We start from the raw sequence: 19,152 nt of genomic DNA, 5'->3' as shown, positions 1-19,152 counted from the left end.
GGGAACACACAAGAACAGACCAACATCAATGAGTAAACGGACCTTTAATTTTCTGACCTGAAACATTTGCTCTCCGGCATGAATATTGGCCAGTTATTTACATAGATTCATTGTACAATATTTACAGCAAGAGGCTAGACACAGCATCATTCTGGATAGGTGGAAAGCAGTGAAAACAGAGTCAGGAACAAAAAGTTTGAAGCTGTGCAGAGAAGACTGTTGATGAGAGAAGTTGGCTCGTAGACGGAAGATGCATCAAACCTCCTTGATGCTAAAATCAAGAACTGACTAGGATGAAGTCTTTAAAATTAAGATCTGGAGTTTGACGGAGATAAAATCTTCCACAACCACCTTTGCTGAGGACAAAGAATGTTGTTAGATCCTTACAGACCACACCTTCCATCTCCCCTGGCAAAAGAATAATTCTGATGATTAGACAAATTCATAGGACAGGGAGGAATGCTGCAGAGAAGCTCTTACACAGACTTAAGAGACAACGTAAAAAAAAAAGCCAAGACAATGTAATAGGGGAGGAAAAAAAGAAACACTAGATGATCTGAACATCGGAATCATGCTAGGCCATATTTCCTCACCTCATTCTCCCCATGTACCTCCCTCGACTGCTGAATCTCTGAATTTCAACTTTAATCGAGGAGCAGAGGGAAAAGGAGGCTGAAAAACTGAGGATGGATGATCTAAGAGTCCATCTCACCAGTTCAGATTTCCTCCTACTCATGTACCAGAATCTCAGGGTTTCAATCGGAGCCAAGGGCAGATCAAGGTGAGAATAGAGAGGATGGAGGATATGAGGCCACAAAGCCCCACAATCCCAGGGCCACAGCGCCACAGGCCCAGTTTGTCCAGTGGAATACAAAGATCACAGGCGTTTCTGACAATGTCCAGCAGAAGCGGGGGATGACTTCGGAGGACCCGAGCCAGCAGCAGGATTTGGAACTGAAGCTTCAGAGCGAGATGGGGCAGGCCTCCTCCTGGAGTTCCTGAACCCTCAGGTCTCCCAGTTTCAATCCCTACTGGGGCGCTTCCTCCAGAAACCTTCTGTCGCCGAATCCAAGCTGAAGACTCTTGTTCCATCAACAGGCGGATCTCATAAGCGTCACGGCTCAAATTCATGATGAGGGAGAAGAGATAGTACCTGACACATATGGGCAGAAGGTCAGTGAGAGCAGGTTCACCCAGTCAGCACTCCCACACAGCTCAGTGATTCCTCCAAATGGTGCCAAGTGCTCACAGCATGAGTACTGTTCAACCCACGATTAGCAATATTCTCCCATCTTTCTCTAAGATACTCATGGTTTGTCGTAAGAGTTTGATTTTAAATTCAAATAAAACAAGGTTTTGAAATAGTTCGAGAGCATTCTCAATTTCACACCTATTTGGCAATCCTTTAGAATACATATAAATAATACTACAAGAGATTGGGGGCAGGGACACACTTAGCCAATCCTGTCAGATGGTACAATTCGAGGGCCCAGCAGTACGGGCCAGAACTGGGCTCTGGGTCAGGCTAAGTGCAGATTCCTGACCCTTGCACTCTCTCCCAGAAGCCAATTTTGCAAAAGATTTTGGGGAAACAAAAATAGGCCTTAGTATTCAGAGACTCAAATATAACACAGATCATTTAAATCCAATACTTCTTTAAAAATAAAAAAGAGAGAGAAACTCTGAATGTATAGTAACTTGGCAAACATGGTAAGATAATAAAGTCCTTATATAAGTCCTATATTGGGATCAGAGAGATAGTACAGTAGGGGAGACCCTAGTTTGATCTCTGGCATCACACATGATCCCGAGACCCATCAGGAGTGATCATTGAGCAAGATCCTGGCAAGAGCCAGGAATAAGCCCTGAGTATATAAGGTTCATATGGCTGCGTGTGGCCCAAAGCCCCCATCCCCCAATAGAAACCACTGAAGTCCAATTTTTTGTTTTATACATAATTGTGATAGTGGCTTATACTCAATACAACGTCCCTGTCACAGAACATACTCAATTTAATACTCCCCTAAAATCTACACTGCCATCATCTCTGGTCTGAATCACCAACTTTCAAAGGCTTGTTGACCAGGTCTTCTGTTCCTTGTTGTTTTCCTACCCCAAAGTCTGATTTGTTTATTTGTTTTTGGGTCACACCCCAAGGCACTCAGGGGTTACTCCTGGCTCTGTACTCAGAAATCGCTCCTGGGAGGCTTGGGGGACCATATGGGATGCCAGTAATCGAACCAGAGTCCCTCCTGGGTTGGCTGCCACTAGCAAGGCAAATCCCTACCACTCACTCTGCCCCCCCCCCCTGCAAAGTCTGATTTTAAGTAGTAACTTAAAATCTACAAATATCAATCACCATAGTAATCCCTACCTTAAAACTGTTACATAAAGTTACATTTATGTAACTTATTTAGTGGACTAAATTAACTAAGTTCTTGTATTTACTCTAAGTAAATACCTTACATGCGGCCATCCCATATGGTCCCCCATGACTGCCAGGAGCAATTTCTGAACACAGAGCCAGGAGTAACTAAGTTCTTGTATTTACTCTAAACCTACCCCACCTCCCTAACTCCATTTGTACCCCTTCATTCCTTTAGCCACTCTGCTCCAATCACATTCTTCTTTTTATACATTTTGGGTCACACCTGGCTGTGCTCAGGGCTTACTCCTGGCTTGGTGCTCAGAGATCACTCTTGGAGGGATTCTTTTTGTTTGTTTTTGTTTTTGGGTCACACCCAGAAGTGCTCAGGGGTTACTCCTGGCTCTACGCTCAGAAAACACTCCTGGCAGGCTTGGGGGATCATATGGGATGCCAGGATTCGACCTTTTGCATGCAAGGCAAACACGCTATCTCCATGCTATCTCTCAGGTCCCTTGGAGAGATTCTTGAAACAATATGGAGTGCCAGGGATGCTCAGTCACACACAAGGCAAGCACCTTCACCTTAGTCCCACATTTTATTTTATTTTTTGTTTTTTTGTTTGCTTGTTTTGGGGCCACACCTGGTGCTCAGGGGTTACTCCTGACTCTGCACTCAGAAATTGCTCCTGGCAGTCATGGAGGACCATATGGGATGCCAGGAATCGAACCCGGGTCCGTCCCTGGTTGGCCACATGCAAGGCAAACGCCCTACTGCTGTGCTATCTCTCCAGCCTCTAATTGTATTTTTGAACCTATCAACTTAGTTTCTGATTTAAGACCATAACACTTCCAACACCCTCTATCCAGATCATCCTCCTTCCAAAACTTCGCCTCACTGGCTCTTCTTGCTTTGAACTCAAATGTCATCTCTGCAGAGAGGCTTTCTCTAATGCCCCATTTTGAAGCTAGTCTTTTCCTCCCTACCATATGATCACCTTTTAATTTCCAGTACAATACAAACTGCTAACTGATTAGCTTTTCTTTTCTCTGGGGAAAGGGGAAAGCCAAATGGTAATGAGGGTCAGTAGGACCATACTGGGAGGTCATGCCATGCTGGGGATATCCAAACTTGCCCTCACTACAGTATATCTCCTAGACCCCCATATATAAATTATCTCACTCCCAAATCATACTGTTCTTCATCTTCCTCACCAGCCACCTCAGTATAAAACAACATCATTCCCCAGTCGTTTTTCTCTTTTTCCCTACTGCAATCTACTTCCACACTGCAGTCTGATAAGTATTCAAATACTATGGATCATATCGCGTCTCTTCTCAGAATGCAGTGTTTTGGAGAAATTTAATTTTATTTATGAATTTTTGGTTTTGGGGCCACACCCTGTGGGCTTACTACTGGCTGTGCACCCAGTAGTGGTCCACTCCTAATGGGCTTGGGGAAAGCATATGCAGAACTGGGGATTGAATTAGGGTTTGCCATGTGCAAGGAAAGCATCTTACTCTCTGTACTATCTCTCCAACTGTTAGAAAGATGTAATCAAAAACAAAACAAAAACAAAGAAACTAAACAGCTTTGTGTTTTTTTTTTTTTTTTTTTGGACATACCCAGCAATGCTCAGGGATTACTTCTCTGCACTCAGAAATCACTCCTGGCAGGCATGGGGGACCATATGGGATGCCGGGATTCGAACCACCATCCGTCCTGATCAGCTGCGTGTAAGGCAAATGCCCTACCCCTGTGCTATCTCTCCGGCCATGATTTTATTTTTTATACTCATTGAGTTTCTGTGATTTACAATATTTGTTTTTGTTTTTTGGGGTTTTTTTTTTTTTTTTTTTTTTTTTTTTGGTTTTTGGGCCACACCCGTTTGACGCTCAGGGGTTACTCCTGGCTATGCGCTCAGAAATCACCCCTGGCTTGGGGGGACCATATGGGATGCCGGGGGATCGAACCGCGCTCCATCCTATGCTAGTGCTTGCAAGGCAAACACCTTACCTCCAGCGCCGCCTTCCCGCCCTGATTTACAATATTGTTACTGATGTTTTCCACACATAATTCCAACACAACACCGATCACCAATGTACCCATCTCTCTCCCACAAGGACTCTAAAGTTCCTTCCTCTGAAACACTGCCCCATCCCTCCCACACAAACCAACTCATTTGTTTCACACTGGATTTTCATTCTGTTTCTAATTTCCTGATCTTTCTTTTTTTTTTAGTTCTTTTTGGGCCACACCTGTTTGATGCTCAGGGGTTACTCCTGGCTAAGCCCTCAGAAATTGCCCCTGGCTTGGGGGGACCATATGGGACGCCGGGGGATCAAACCGTGGTCCTTCCTTGGCTAGCACTTGCAAGGCTGACACCTTACCTCTAGCGCCACCTCTCTGCCCCCCCCCCCCCCGATCTTTCTTGATGTCAAGTCTCAGAATATCCTATCTTCTGTTTGGAAAGCTCTTTTCTGGAACTGTTTGCTTGTTCTAACTCCAACTCTAAATAGGCTGTGTGCAAGGCAAATGCCCTACCTGTTGTACTATCTCTCCATATCTCAAGAAAGCTATTCCTAACTTTTGAATCTGATTAATGGAGTAAGAAAACTCAAGGGCCTAAACACAGGCTTGGCATGCAGGAAGCCCTGATTCAATCCTTGTACCAAATATGGTCCCCAAAATAACTCAAAAACAACTCCAAAGCACAGTGCTGGGATTGACACGCACTGACAAGTGTGGTAAAACAAAAGCAAATACAAAAACCTAAAAATCCACTTACATTAATTCCCTTATATCTCATAACACCTGAACTGTCCCACAAAGACAGTGGTTATTGCTTTTAAACTTTGATTTTACCTCTAGTCTCATAGGAGCAGGAACCACATCTGCCTGGCCTCTACTTTACTTCCTGGCCCACCATGGGCACCTATTATTTTCAGAATGACAGGATGCGTAGGCAACACAATCAAAACTTGTGGTTTAGCTAGCTGAATTAAATCAATACCTTCCTTTGCCAGTCTCATTTATCACATTCATGGCCTATCTTCACCTGCCCCATTTACTATCCTCAGACAGTTTAAGATCTAGATGAAGACCAGATGTCATGGGAGCGTATTACAGTTTTTAGTTAGGAAGCACTTTTGTCTGATCTCATGTGACTGTCCTGCCTTTTTTAGACTAAGGATTTGCTTTCTCCAGCACCTAGCAGTAGTTTCTGGCCAAGTCCAGCTGACCCAGGCAGCATCCTGTGTTGCAAACAAGTGTTTGGCAAGGGCTGTGGCACCAAGTGTGAAACGCCCTGGCCGCAACCAAAGGTTCAGAACTGTAGGGCTGGATACACAATGCAGTTGTGGTAGGTGCTTGCTCTGTGCATGTCTGATTCCATCCCCGCCACCTCATTTGGTCCCCTGAGCACTGACAGGAATGATTCAGCAACAAGCCAGTAGCAATCTCTAGGCACTGCTGGGTGTGGGCCCAAAACACACACAAAAAAACAAATATTCACAATTTTAAGGGCTTACAGACACCTCCTGTGCCTCAAGGGTTAAGTCAGCCCCAATAGTGACAGTCACAAGTGCCAGAATGCAGTCACAAGTGACTACTGGCAACGCTGTGCCAAGTTTATATACAACTTGAGGTACAAGACTGCAAATATCTGGGGAAACCTGGGCCCCAAGTGCCAGTGGGCCTGAATGGTGAGACTAGGTGTCTTAGCACTACTAGGCTGGTATGTCACACAGACCTGGGCCTGTGGGGAATCCAAGTAGGAGGCAGGGTCTCAGTCTTACACATGGACAATGGTAGTACTTTGGCTCACTGGCTATGCTTTAAGGAGTCATCTGGTACTTTCTGCTTTAAGGGGTACTCCTTGCTCTCTAGCAGTCAGATATGTGGACTGAGAGCAACCAAATCTGTCTGCTATGCTTCCGCTATAGAGTAGGTGTCCGTCAGTGATCTGAGTTCATTTTCAGAAAAGAGCTCCAGGCAGATGTTATTCTGGGCCATGCTTAGAGATCCTATTCATACAGGCAAGTGCTGAAGTGAGATGGGGATAGCAAACCTGAATGAACGCTGGGCCCACTTTTCCTGGTCTACGCGAGGAGCAAGCCCAGACTTTCCAGCCCACAGGACGTTGTCACAGGCGAAATACAGGGCTCGGTTCAGGTGACTGACAGTGATGCAGAACCTCAAGACCACGTCGGAGAGGTGCACAGCCCGTTTTGCTGACTCCAGGGCATCTGCTGAGTTACCCAGGCGGAGGACTTGATGGGATCCAGGATTTGAAGGTGAAGAATGAGACACAGAAAGAGAAAGAAGATGAGTATCCGATTAGCAATAGAAGCACTAACAAATGAAAAAAAAAAAAAAAAAAAGAAGTTTTTTACTTCACTTAACTGGTTTGTTTAGATTTAGATTAGATTTAGATTTCTGCAAATGAACCCCTGTCTGCAGTCCCTTCCCTTACTCCAGGGGTTCCCCTATCTGTTCAGAGGTAGGGCAGGAGGGAGGTAAGCATCCGTGGAGGCAGACACCAGCAAGACATGGGCAGGAGCAGGACCAGAGTGCAAGGGACACAGAAAGGAAGGTCACTTACGCTTCCTTCCCAGACTCAGGTGGCCCTCGAGTTGGCGGACCTGCTTTTGCATCTCCAGGCTGGCCCCATGTTTCTGCAGTGCGTGGCCCAGCAGGGAACAGGCATACTGGGCGGCCCTGGCGGGAAGAGAAAGAGAGCGGGTGGGCTTCTAGTGCAGATCCTGAACCTCCCCTGCAGGCATCCTCGGGTTGAGGTGCAGTTCTGCAGGGGTACCCTAAATGCAACCAGGGAGTCTTCCAGCAGCTGATCTGGGCTTTGTCCTCCTGGATGCAGCCCTTCCTGCAACCCCACCAGCTTGGGGCCACTACTGCTTTTCCTGCAGGCCCTGAGAACAACCTATAGGCCTGGGCCCATAGAGAGACAGTGAGAGAGAACAGGACTGGAGGAACCTTGGGGTTCGTTGGATCTCAAGGGCCCAGAGTGAATGGGACGTCGTAAGTCGTTCCTGGGGGTGGGCTAGCGGGGTGCACCAGACCCCCCCAAATTCCAAGTCAGGGCTGCTATCCTCGGAAGGCAAACGTCCCCCCATTTCCCCGCCCTGCGAATCCGCCAGACTCTACGGGGAAGGTGGACCCAGGAGCCCCGAGAGCCGTGTCCCCGCTGGTAAGCTCGTGCCTCAGTTTCCCCATTTTTCCCGCTAGCACCAACGCAGCCAGATTCCTGCCGGGCCGGGCCCCGAGCAGTTCACGGCATGGACCTTGCGGGCCCCCGTAGCCCGTGTGACCCTCTCTGACCCCCGTTCCCGCGCGGGGCCGCACCTGCACAACCGCTCCCGGGCCTGGCTCTGAGCACTGAAGCGGACCCAGGAGTCCATGACAGCCGCAGCGCCGCCGCCGCCTCCCCCGCCCCTTGGACCCGCCTCCTAGGTGGGCGGGGCGACGGCGCCGCGCCTGGGTCAAATTTTATCAGAAATAAAAAAACGCTCTAGCTAGGATATTTATTAGGGATTTCCGAAATTAGAGAAGCGCCGCTGGCTGGGCTTAAGGTGGCGCGGTGCTCGTCCGAGTGTATCCCAGACCGGACGGTTTCTCCAGTTCCACGTTCCTCCTTAAATAAAAAAAAAAAATCTAATAGGGGCCCCGAGAGATAGCATTGAGGTAGGGCGTTTGCCTTGCATGCAGAAGGATGGTGGTTCGAATCCCAGCATCCCATATCGTCCCCCGAGCCTGCCAGGACCGATTTCTGAGCATAGAGCCTGGAGTAACCACTGAGTGCTGCCCGATGTGAACTCCCCCCCCCCAAACAAAAGCTATTAAAGAAAGAAAAGATACGTGTCCTTCATACAAATATTACAAATAATAATTGTCATAAAACTCATAAGTTTTTTTGGGCCCGGAGAGATAGCACAGCGGTGTTTGCCTTGCAAGCAGCCGATCCAGGACCAAAGGTGGTTGGTTCGAATCCCGGTGTCCCATATGCCTGCCAGGAGCTATTTCTGAGCAGACAGCCAGGAGTAACCCCTGAGCAACGCTGGGTGTGGCCCAAAAACCAAAACAAAACAAAAAAAAAACAACAAAAAAAATACATTCCGTTTCATAGGTACTTCATTTGTTAGAAAGCACAAATAATGCACCACTGAAGTAAGTTCTAATGTTATTTTATATTTATTTTGACACATAGGTAAATGGCACATGAATATTGACTGTAGTTAGTTAACTTTGGTTTGAGGCCAATAAGAGTAGTACTCAGTGGCTCATTGCTGTCTGTATTCGATCCAGTGGCTTGGGAACAATGACCTGAAACACATGTAGACCAGGCCACTGAGATTATCTCTCTAGATCAATTTATTTTGTATTTGATAAAACTAGAAAACATTTTGTTATTTTTATTGGACACAAGAAAATAGCAAGACTTATAAAAGAAAGACCTCAAATATCAGAGTAATTAGATAAAGTGAAACTGCAACCTTTTTTTTTTTTTTACCTATCACTCATTTCACTCAGAATGGCAAATAACAAACCTATTTAAAAGCTTTGTTAAAATTAACGTATGGTTTTATAATTTAACGAAAAGATATAGATGGATTTTTTGGGGGGGTTGGGTCACACCCGGCAGCGCCCAGGGGTTCCTCCTGGCTCTAAGCTCAGAAATCGCTCCTGGCAGGCTTGGACCATATGGGATGCTGGGAATTGAACCACTGTCCTTCTGCATGTCAGGCAAACGCCCTACCTCCATGCCATCTCTCCGGCCCCTAGATGATATTTTTGTTTTTCCATGACTGAAGGCTATCTCTAACAACACACTGCTTCATAGTGTCATTGACTTTATTTATCCTTGGAACACAAAAGTACAATTCAAAAATCCCTTCCACACATCTATATTCATTGCAGCACTATTTACAATAGCCAGACTCTGGAAACAACCAAGATGCCCTTCAATAGACGAATGGCTAAAGAAACTGTGGTACATATACACAATGAAGTATTATGCAGCTGTCAGGAGTGATGAAGTCATGAAATTTTCCTATTCATGGATACATAGAATCTATTATGCTTAATGAAATAAGTCAGAGGGAGAGAGATAGACGCAGAATAGTCTCACTCATCTATGGCTTTAAAGATAAATAAGACATTTTTGCAATAATTCTCAGAGACAAAAGAGGAGGACTAGAAGGTTCAGCTCACCACAAAGAATGGTGAGTGCAGTTTGAGAAATAACTACACTGACAACTTTCATAACAATGTGAATGAATAAGGGAAGTAGGAAGCCTGTCTTAAATACAGGCAGGGGATGGGGTGGGGAGGAGGAAGATTTGGGACATTGATGGTGAGAGTGTTGCACTGGTGAAGGGGGATGTTCTTTATATGACTGAAACCCAACTCTAATCATGTTTGTAATCAAGATGTTTAAATAAAGCTATTAAAACTATTTCTGAGGGTTTATTCACTCAGTTACCTCGTGCTCAATAAAAGATTATTCAGTTTGAAAAAATAAAAATAATGAAAACTTAAACTAAAAAAAAAAACCTCTCCAGAGGCGGGGCGTGACCAGGGGCGTGGCCTGATGTTAGGGGCGGAGTCGCTGCAGGAAAGGGGGCGGAGCACCTCGAAGCAGCCTTGCCCAGGTGCGTCCCGCAGGTGCGTCACGCGCTTCTCGCGCCCAAGCACGCATGCGCAGACTCTGGTTCTCCAGGGCTGTTGCTCTATGGAAATTGATTCCTGGACTAGATCCGTCTCCTGCCAGGGAGACCCCGGGAGTCGGACAGATGCGGAGTCTCCGCGATCGGAGGCTCTGAGGCAGCACTGGCTGCAGATGCTAACCACCGGGAAGGCTGCCCGCCCTCGGCTGCGTCCTCTCCATCATGCCCGCAGGCAATGTCACCACCGCGCTGCTGTCCCCCGGAGCCGGGGAGGAGGTCTGGGCAGGATCTGGAGCGGAGGCGGAGGGCTTGGAGCTGCCCACCTTCTCCACCGCGGCCAAGGTCAGGGTGGGGGTGACCGTCGTGCTGTTCGTCTCTTCGGCCACGGGGAACCTGGCTGTGCTGTGGTCCGTGACGCGCCCCCAGTCCAGCCCGCTCCGCCCCTCTCCTCTCCGGAGGCTCTTCGCCCACTTGGCCGCCGCCGATCTCCTCGTCACCTTCGTGGTCATGCCCCTCGATGCCGCCTGGAACGTCACTGTGCAGTGGCTGGCCGGCGATGTGGCGTGCCGGGCGCTCATGTTCCTGAAGCTCGTGGCCATGTACGCCGCGGCCTTCCTGCCCGTGGTCATTGGGCTGGACCGCCAGGCGGCCGTGGTGCACCCGCTGGGACCCCGCTCGGGTGGAAGGAAGCTGCTGGGGGCAGCTTGGGGGCTTAGCTTCCTTCTTGCCTTGCCCCAGGTGAGTGGCTCATAGGACTTGCACCTGCTGACTAGGAATTCGGGTTCATAGCATGATTCGTGGTAATAACCAAGGCAGGTGCTTGGCCTGGCAAAGCGGTCCATCCTGGGGGTACTCCCTCCCACTCCCTCTGCGAGGAAGGACCATCCATCCATTCATTGCATGCTCTGGTGAGAAACTACCTCTTAAGCTCATCTCCGACATCCGTTTCTCTGCCTTCAGCTTTGCTAATTCAATACCTGGCTTCCATCCCTTTGCACCCTGAGTTCTATCTTCGTGATATCCTTGCAAAAAGTTTTTCTTATAGGGCAGAAAGGAAATATATGGGGCTCTAGAAGAAGATGGGAGCTTTCGGTAAAAGTTTTGTACATCCTCTGATTCAAAACATAACCAGGTAAACTCAAAACATTATAGAGAGGAAGGAGTAAAGTTCTACCTTCAGGATACTTGTAAAAACAAATTTTAACAAGTGAATACTTCTTAGGAGCAATAATAGAGGGGTTAAGGCACTTTCCTTGCATATGTCCAACCCGTTACATCACATACGGCCTTCTGATCCCTACTAGGAGGAACCCTGAGCCCCATTGGGTGTGACCCCAAAATAACAAAAACTTTTAGTCTAGTCCAGGAAACAAATTAGTATGAAATTACAAATCTGTGTAGCCAAATGTTATGTTAAAGGTAAGCAAAGGAACTAAAGAACAATGGGGGTATGGGGAGGGTTATTCCAAACATTTTTGGTCAGGGTAAGATTCCTAGAGATGCAAAAACATTATTGGGGGTGGTTAGTACAACAGATAGGGCACTTGCCTTGCACACTGCTGACCTGGGCTTATCACTAGCACCCTTTTTGTTACTCCAAATTCTTCCAGAATGATTCTAGTGCCAGTAATAAGGTATGAGCAAATCCAAACTAAAATCTTCTAATTATTGATTCTAACTTGATTATTGATAGAAATTAGACAAGTTAAAACAGAAAGGCTGCAGGGGTGAGGAAGAAGGATCTCAAAGTGGCTGCTTAAATTGAAGGTTTAGAAACTTAACACAACTGGAGGAGAAAAGAAGGGCTAAATACAAGTTTTTACTTTATCTCGAAGGCAGTGGATAAACTGATATAAAAAGTGAAGGCTTGGGATTTTTTGTGGGGGAGGGAGGGGTGGTGGTGTACACCCATCCTGGATGCTCTGTGGGAGACTAGGGCATACGAGGTAACATGCAAAGCAAGCCTTTTTCTTTTCATAAAAAACTTTGTATTCTTTATTGTGAAGTGTCAAAACAAGTGAAATATCTAATGAGTATCATTCCCATCTCAATGGTAAAGAAAACTAGAGATAGCATGGAGGCAAGGCGTTTGACTCTCGTGTAGAAGGACAGTAGTTCGAATCCCAGCATCCCATATGGTCCCCTGAGCCTGCCAGGAGTGATTTCGGAGCTTTCTGAGCCTGGAGCCAGGACTGATCTCTGAGCGCTGCTGGGTGTGACCCAAAATCAAAACAAAGCAAAACGAAAAAGAAATTACTCCTGGCAGGCTCTGGGACCATATGGGATGCCAGGGATCAAACCCAGATGGCCGCATATATCAAGTACCCTCCCCACTGCTTTTAGTTCTGGCCCTCATGGTAAAAGGTCTTTTTTTTTTTGGTCACACCCGGCAGTGCTCAGGGGTTACTCCTGGCTCCAGGCTCAGAAATCGCTCCTGGCAGGCTCGGGGGACCATATGGGACGGCGGGATTCAAACTGATGACCTTCTGCATGAAAGGCAAACGCCTTACCTCCATGCTATCTCTCCGGATCCTCAGGGTAAAAGTTTTAAAATGTTCTCTAGGGCTAGAAATTTAGGTGGATAAAAGCAATCTCATAAAACAAAATCCACTGTCATCTGGGGTGGGGGTACAGAACACCATGTCCAAGAAAATAGGACTGGGATTATGCTTGGCCATATAATGCACCAGGAAATCTGTCTGGAGACTGGATAGAATACAGGGGTTAAGGTGTTTGCCCTGAATGAGGCAGTTCCTAGTTCAATCGGGACTGCATAAGGCACCCCCAGCATATCTGGGGTGTGGCTCAACCCCATCCTCATAAAATCCTCGAAGATTAGAAATAAAACTACAGGGCCCGGAGAGATAGCACAGTGGTGTTTGCCTTGCAAGCAGCCGATCCAGGACCTAAGGTGGTTGGTTCGAATCCCGGTGTCCCATATGGACCCCCATGCCTGCCAGGAGCTATTTCTGAGCAGACAGCCAGGAGTAACCCCTGAGCAACGCCGGGTGTGCCCCCCCCCCCAAAAAATATAACTACAGAACAGTCTGATCAAAGGAAGGCATACTTTTCTCTAGCATTATGTTGAGAATTCTCGGACTTTTCTTCAAAGCACAATTTCGATGCAGGCCTCGAGTTAGTGCTACTGTCACATAGTGCACTCATTTTTCTGTTTCTCCTAGTCTGGACTCAACCGCTAACTAGCTATGTGGCTAAAATACTCAAAGCCATCCTTTCTTACACGCTAAAAATAACTGTAGTCTTAATTTGCCTCACTGGCAAATGGGTCAGAACTTTGATCCAGGTGTGAAAGGTGGCATTCAGTTCCAAATTGTCCATTTGCAGTGACTGCATGTATTCTGCACCATCATATGCTAGACTTAAGTCATTACTGCCAACTAGAAACATGACAAGTGTGGTGAGGGAGTACTGGTACACTTAAAAATGACTTTTGCAGGCTCGCTTCCAAGTATCCATAGTTGGGAGATGTTTCATAGGTGACATACTAAATACACAGGAGGGGAGAGGCAGAGCAGGATTGTGGACTTAGCTCTAGCCATCTTGCTTCCAGTACATTTTCATTTTATAATTTTAATTGAATCACCAGGAAAGTTATAACTTTTATGTTTAGTCATACAATGCCCAACACCCATTCCTTCAGTGCATATTTCCTGATATAAATGCCCCATTTTCCTCCCTCTCTCCACTGCCTGCCTCTATGGCATTTTTCTTCTCTTCCATTTAGATACTGTGGTTTGCAAGTCACTTAAGAGGTATCATGCATACCATTTTTGCCTCCTTTCACCACCCAGTTCTAGTTCAATAATTTTCTAACTATGGTTGTCATAGAGGTGCCTTCCCTGGCCTAACTGCAATCTCCCACTCTGTGGCAAGCTCCCATTATGGACCAGTCCTCCTGGTCCTCATCTCTATTGTCTTTGGATATCACCACCATACTATTTTTTATAATATCCCACAAATGAGTGCAATTATTCTATGTCTATCCCTCTCTGACTCATTTTGCTCAGCATAAAATTCTCCTTATTCAGGGCTGGAGCAATAACAGAGCAGTTTTGGCATCTGCTTTGCATAGTCAACCCAGGTTTAATCCCCTGCACCCCATATGGTCCACTGAGCCTGCCAGTAGTAAAGTGCTGCTGAGGGTGGCCCCTCAAAAAACAGAAAAAATACTCTCCATATCTATCTATGTACAAGCAAATTTCATGACTTCATTGTTCCTAACAGATGCATAGTATTCCATTAGATAGATGTACCAAGTTTCTTTATCCATTCATCTGTTTTGGGGCACGGAGGTTGTTGGCAGATTTTGGCTATTGTGAAGTGTTGCAATGAACAAGAGTATAGATACCTGGGCTGGAGATAGTATAGCGGCAAGGTGTTCAACCGGCCAACCCAGGCAGACTCCAGTTTGATTCCCAGCATCCCATATGGTCCCCCAAACCTGCTGGGGCGATTTCTGAGCAGAGCCAGGAGTCACCCCTTAGCACCACTGGGTGTGACCCAAAAAACAAGAGTGCAGATGCCTTTCCTGCATTGTTTTTTAGACCCCTGGGACATATTCCCAGGAGCAATACTGCAGAATCACGTGGAGCTCAATTTCTAGTGTTTTTTTGAGGAATGTCCATATATATTGTTTTCCAAAAAGGGTGGAGTAGTTTACATTCCCTCTTCCATGCAGCTTCTAAGCACTGCACCTCCTTCCAAAGACACCCAGGAAACCAAACTCTGCAACCATTTCTGAGAGCCCTCATTATAACTCCAAGTAGCTAATTGTGTGTATGGGGGACATCACCTTTCCCTGGCAGCTCAGGTTGGCTGAAATCATTAACAAAGTCTTAATATACAGGGATAGATAACTACTGAATTTGCCTTTTATCAGCAACTCATCTATATTACCTAACCCACATGCTTTACAACTGAAGCTTTAATCTTTTGAAAAACACTCTTTAAATCTTTCAAATCAGGGGCCGACGTGGTGGCGCTAGAGGCAAGGTAGCCTTGCCAGCGCTAGCCTAGGATGAACCGTGGTTCGATCCCCCGGCGTCCCATATGGTCCCCCAAGCCAGGAGCGACTTCTGAGCGCATAGCCAGGAGTAACCCCTGAGCGTCACCGGGTGTGGCCCAAAAACCAAAAAAAAAAAAAAAAAAAAAAAAAAATCTTTCAAATCAAGCATCCAGAATTTGAACTGGAGAGACAGCCCAAATGACTGAGGCACATGTATGCCTTGCATAAGTAGGTCCCAAGTCTGATCCCCAGCACCACAAATACCTCCTAATACCGCTGGTCACAGCCTGGGAACCTGAGACCCACAGGTGGGCATCAAATGGCTCATAGTATCACAGGCCCCTTAAGATTGCTTAACACACTGTTTGTGAGACCCCCCCCCCACCCAAAACATCCAGACAAAAAGGAGGGAACCAGAGAAAGCACAGGGAGTAAGGCACTTACCTTATGTAAGGCCCACCCTCACAACATCCCTAATTACAGCCAAGTGTCACTCCTAAGCAGGACCACAAACAGCCAGAGAACCACCAGATGCGGCCCCAAATTCCCCCCAAATCAAAATAAGGAGGGAAGCCTCTAACACTTAAGAAATGTCCTATTTGGAGCCAGAGATAGCATGAAGGCAAGGCATTTGGTAGAAGGATGGTAGTTCGAATCCCGGCATCCCATATGGTCCCCTGAGCCTGCCAGGATGAATTCTGAGCATAGAGCCAGGAGTGACCCAAAAAACAAAACCAAACAAAAAAGAAATGTCCTATTTGGTAATGCTGAATTTCATCTATTACAGACATTTATTACATATAACACTATTACTAAGAGTCCTAAGTGGCTACAAAACAGCCTGAATTTCCATTATGTTTATATTTGGGTTTTTGGTACATCTGGCTATAAATAAGGCTTCCTCCTGACTCTGTGCTCAGGGATATCCCGGAGCCATATGGGACGCCAGGGTTAGAATCTGTACTGGCCAAGTGCAAGGCAAGTGCCCTGCCCTACTGTACTGTCAGACCTGATTTTCAGCATTTGTTTTTACCTTTCTCACAAAACTAATCACATCCACATGAGGAACATCATTCTGGCTAATATTGGTGACTTAAGGGTACCTCAGATATACCTCCAAACTTTCCAAAGAGACCATGCATGAGCTAAGCTTTAGCACAGTGTGGGGTTATCCAGAATCACAGCTGAATCGGGAAGAGGTTGTGCATGATAAAGGGATGCAGGGGAGAACCATTCTAACCATCCTAACCTCACTCCAGCTCTTCCTATTTCGCACTGTCCGGCGAGCTGGCCCAGTCCCCTTCACTCAGTGTGTCACCAAAGGCAGCTTCAAGGCTCAATGGCAAGAGACCACCTATAATTTCTTCACCTTCTCCTGCCTCTTTCTGCTGCCCCTAACAGCTATGACCATCTGCTACAGTCGCATCGTCTTCAGCGTGTCCAGCCCCCAGAGCAGAAAGGGCAGCCCTGGTGAGACTTGGACCCAAGCCCCCACCTGTACCTGGGAGCCACCGCTCCTACTGTGCATCATTTCCTGATAGTCCCTATCCAACCAAAGAGAGGCCCTGACCTATTTTAGTACTTGATGCTGGTTGCTGTCATTTCTCCAAATGTCTCCAGCTCTAGCATCCTTTGTTTTTTAGGGCCACATCCAGTGGTGCTCAGGGATTACTCCAGTTGGGGTTCTGGGAACCATACGGGAGGCCAGGGATTAAATGGGGTTGGCCACGTGCAAAGTAAGCACCCTACTCCCTAAACCAGTGGTCCTCAAACTATGGCCCGCGGGCCACATATTGTATTTGTATCTGTTTTGTTTCTTCATTGCAAAATAAGATATATGTAGTGTGCATAAGAATTCGTTCATAAGTTTTGTTTTTACTATAGTCAGACCCTCCAATGAATGGTCTGAGGGACAGAGAACTGGCCTGTTTAAAAAGTTTGAGGACCCCTGCCCTAAACTATCACTCAGACCCACCTGAGTGGGCAAGGGATTTTGAAAAGGTGACCAGCCCATCTCTATTTGTGAACGTTAAATTTTAAAGCGACTTAGTGATACCTTTTCTCCAGCATGTCTACTGTACTAGAGGGGCAGAAGGGTGGGCAGTTGAGTTCCCCCCAGGAGCAGGCAGGATTCTATCACAGGGTGAGAGTGCCATCGCCCACTATCTGTCTCACCCTCTAGGGAAAGCAGGACCCGAGCAGTTGCAATCTGAGTCTGTTTTCTACATTCCCAGCCCGGGTCGCTGAACTCAACCTCCGCCGCTCCTCAGACAATCGTCCCCGGGTGCGTCTCCGGGCCCTGAGACTGGCACTGCTGGTCTTACTGACGTTCGTCCTCTGCTGGGCACCGTATTACCTGCTGGGTCTGTGGTACTGGTTCTCCCCTGCCATGCTGACTCAGGTCCCCCCCAGCCTCAGCCACATCCTCTTTCTCTTTGGCCTGCTCAATGCACCTTTGGATCCACTCCTCTATGGAGCCTTCACCCTTGGCTGCCGGAGAGGGAACCATGAACTCAGTGTCGAGTCCTCCAAAGAAAGGGGATCTGGAAAAATGACCCAACAAGAGATTCAAGTTCTTAGACATTTGGAAGCACAAGCAGATGTGGCAGCAAGGACAGCAGGAGAAACCAAAGAGACACTCATGTAGCATCCACTTGCTTAAGACAGAGGAGATAGGAAGAGAGTAATTACTCTTTGAAACTACAAGGCACTCTTCTTTCTACCTCTGCACTCTCGGTTCCCAAGAAAAAGAAATAGTCCCAGTATATCCACCTCCATCTAAGCAGACAGTTCTATCAGACTGGAGCTGAGTCTGTAGACTGTAACATAGAATTTCTCAAGGGAGAAGCACCCTCATGGTAACCCAGAGTACCCATACTATTTGTTTATAGTAAATAAATAGTACCAGAGAGCTTGCAGTGTTGGAGGCAAGCAAGATATTTTTAAACGTAGAAAAAAAAACAGGCATTTATTCACAACCCCCCCCAAAAAAACTAAGCAAATAGGAAAAGAGATTAAATATAAACAAATCAACTTGCACCCCAGACCATTTCTCTAAGGCCGCATGATCAAATGGCCTTCGTGGCAGGACGCTTGGGAGACCCCAGAGGCCTTTCAGCGACGTCTCCGATCTGGACTCCTGCTGCGTCTTCGGCCACCTCTGGGGAAGAGGAAGAGAAAAGGCCATTAAAAGGACACACACCATTCATCTATGGGTTTTAAGAAAAACAAAAGACATTGTAATAATGCCCAGACACTACAGAGATGAGGGCTGAAAGGATCAGCTCTCGATGTGAAGCTCACCACAAAGAGTGGTGAGTGTAGTTAAGAGAGATGACTACACTATCATGACAATGTTAATGAACGAGAGAAGTAGAATACCTGTCTCGAATACAGGCAGGGAGGGGGCGGGGAAGGAGGGCGATGGGGGCATTGGTGGTGGGCAAGTTGCACTGGTAAAGGGGGGTGTTCTTTTTATGACTAAAACCCAAATACAATCATATATGTAATCATGGTGCTTAAATAAAGAAAATTAAATAAAAGGTCACACACAAAGTCCCTGCTACCTTCTCTAAAATAGTATTGGCCCTTTCCCTTTACCTCCGTTTGCCCTTTGGGGGGCCCCGAACAAAGCACCAGTCCACGCTGATGGGCTGCCCCATCAAGTCCTGGCCATTGAGCCCCTCCATGGCAGCCTGTGCTTCCTTGTAGGTCTCATACTCCACCAGGGTGTATCCCTGCAAGGAGAGAGGAGGCAAGGATTGGTCATTCCTGATGCACTAGCCCCACCTGCAGACAAGGCAACTATCACAACAATCCCAACCACACCCTCCCCTCCCGGTTTTTTGAGCTTCAAACACCAGGAAGCAAGACAAGGATGCTGGCAGCAGATACCTTCAGATAGCCTGTCCGCCTGTCCAAGTTGAGGTGAATATTCTTGATTTCCCCATACTCTGCAAACTTGTCATGGATGTCTTCCTCGGTGGCTTCCTCGTGGACTCCGGTGACAAAGAGGATCCAGCCTTCAACAGCTGGTGGGAGGCAGGCAGAGAGGGGGAACAGTCAGCATAGGCGGGGGA

General features: G+C 46.9%; 3 protein-coding genes across 3 annotated transcripts in view; 1 reads left to right on the top strand and 2 right to left on the bottom strand.

The window, feature by feature from the left end:
* Positions 1–29: 29 nt before the first annotated feature.
* PEX11B (peroxisomal biogenesis factor 11 beta) lies at positions 30–7,810 on the bottom strand. The gene is made up of 4 exons (XM_049782435.1): positions 7,727–7,810; positions 6,969–7,084; positions 6,435–6,636; positions 30–1,153 (listed from the first exon to the last, which is right to left on the bottom strand). Exons 1-4 carry the CDS (start codon positions 7,780–7,782, stop codon positions 748–750), a joined length of 780 nt encoding a protein of 259 aa, XP_049638392.1. The 5' UTR covers positions 7,783–7,810; the 3' UTR covers positions 30–747.
* Positions 7,811–10,131: 2,321 nt separating this feature from the next.
* Positions 10,132–18,044, top strand: LOC126020611 (gonadotropin-releasing hormone II receptor-like). The gene is made up of 3 exons (XM_049782109.1): positions 10,132–10,785; positions 16,333–16,543; positions 17,308–18,044. Exons 1-3 carry the CDS (start codon positions 10,270–10,272, stop codon positions 17,718–17,720), a joined length of 1,140 nt encoding a protein of 379 aa, XP_049638066.1. The 5' UTR covers positions 10,132–10,269; the 3' UTR covers positions 17,721–18,044.
* Positions 18,045–18,046: 2 nt separating this feature from the next.
* RBM8A (RNA binding motif protein 8A) overlaps positions 18,047–19,152 on the bottom strand; it is a 1,828-nt gene continuing 722 nt past the window's right edge. The window contains exons 4-6 of the mRNA XM_049782116.1: positions 18,968–19,104; positions 18,674–18,810; positions 18,047–18,233 (exon numbers count right to left, since the gene is read on the bottom strand). Coding sequence (XP_049638073.1) covers positions 18,188–18,233; positions 18,674–18,810; positions 18,968–19,104 — 320 coding nt within the window. The 3' untranslated portion in view covers positions 18,047–18,187. The remainder of the gene's footprint in view (positions 18,234–18,673; positions 18,811–18,967; positions 19,105–19,152) is intronic.

The sequence above is a fragment of the Suncus etruscus genome, chromosome 10 (genome assembly GCF_024139225.1).
Source record: "Suncus etruscus isolate mSunEtr1 chromosome 10, mSunEtr1.pri.cur, whole genome shotgun sequence".
Classification (NCBI taxonomy): Eukaryota; Metazoa; Chordata; class Mammalia; order Eulipotyphla; family Soricidae; genus Suncus; species Suncus etruscus.
This window is presented reverse-complemented; position numbering and strand designations above follow the sequence as displayed.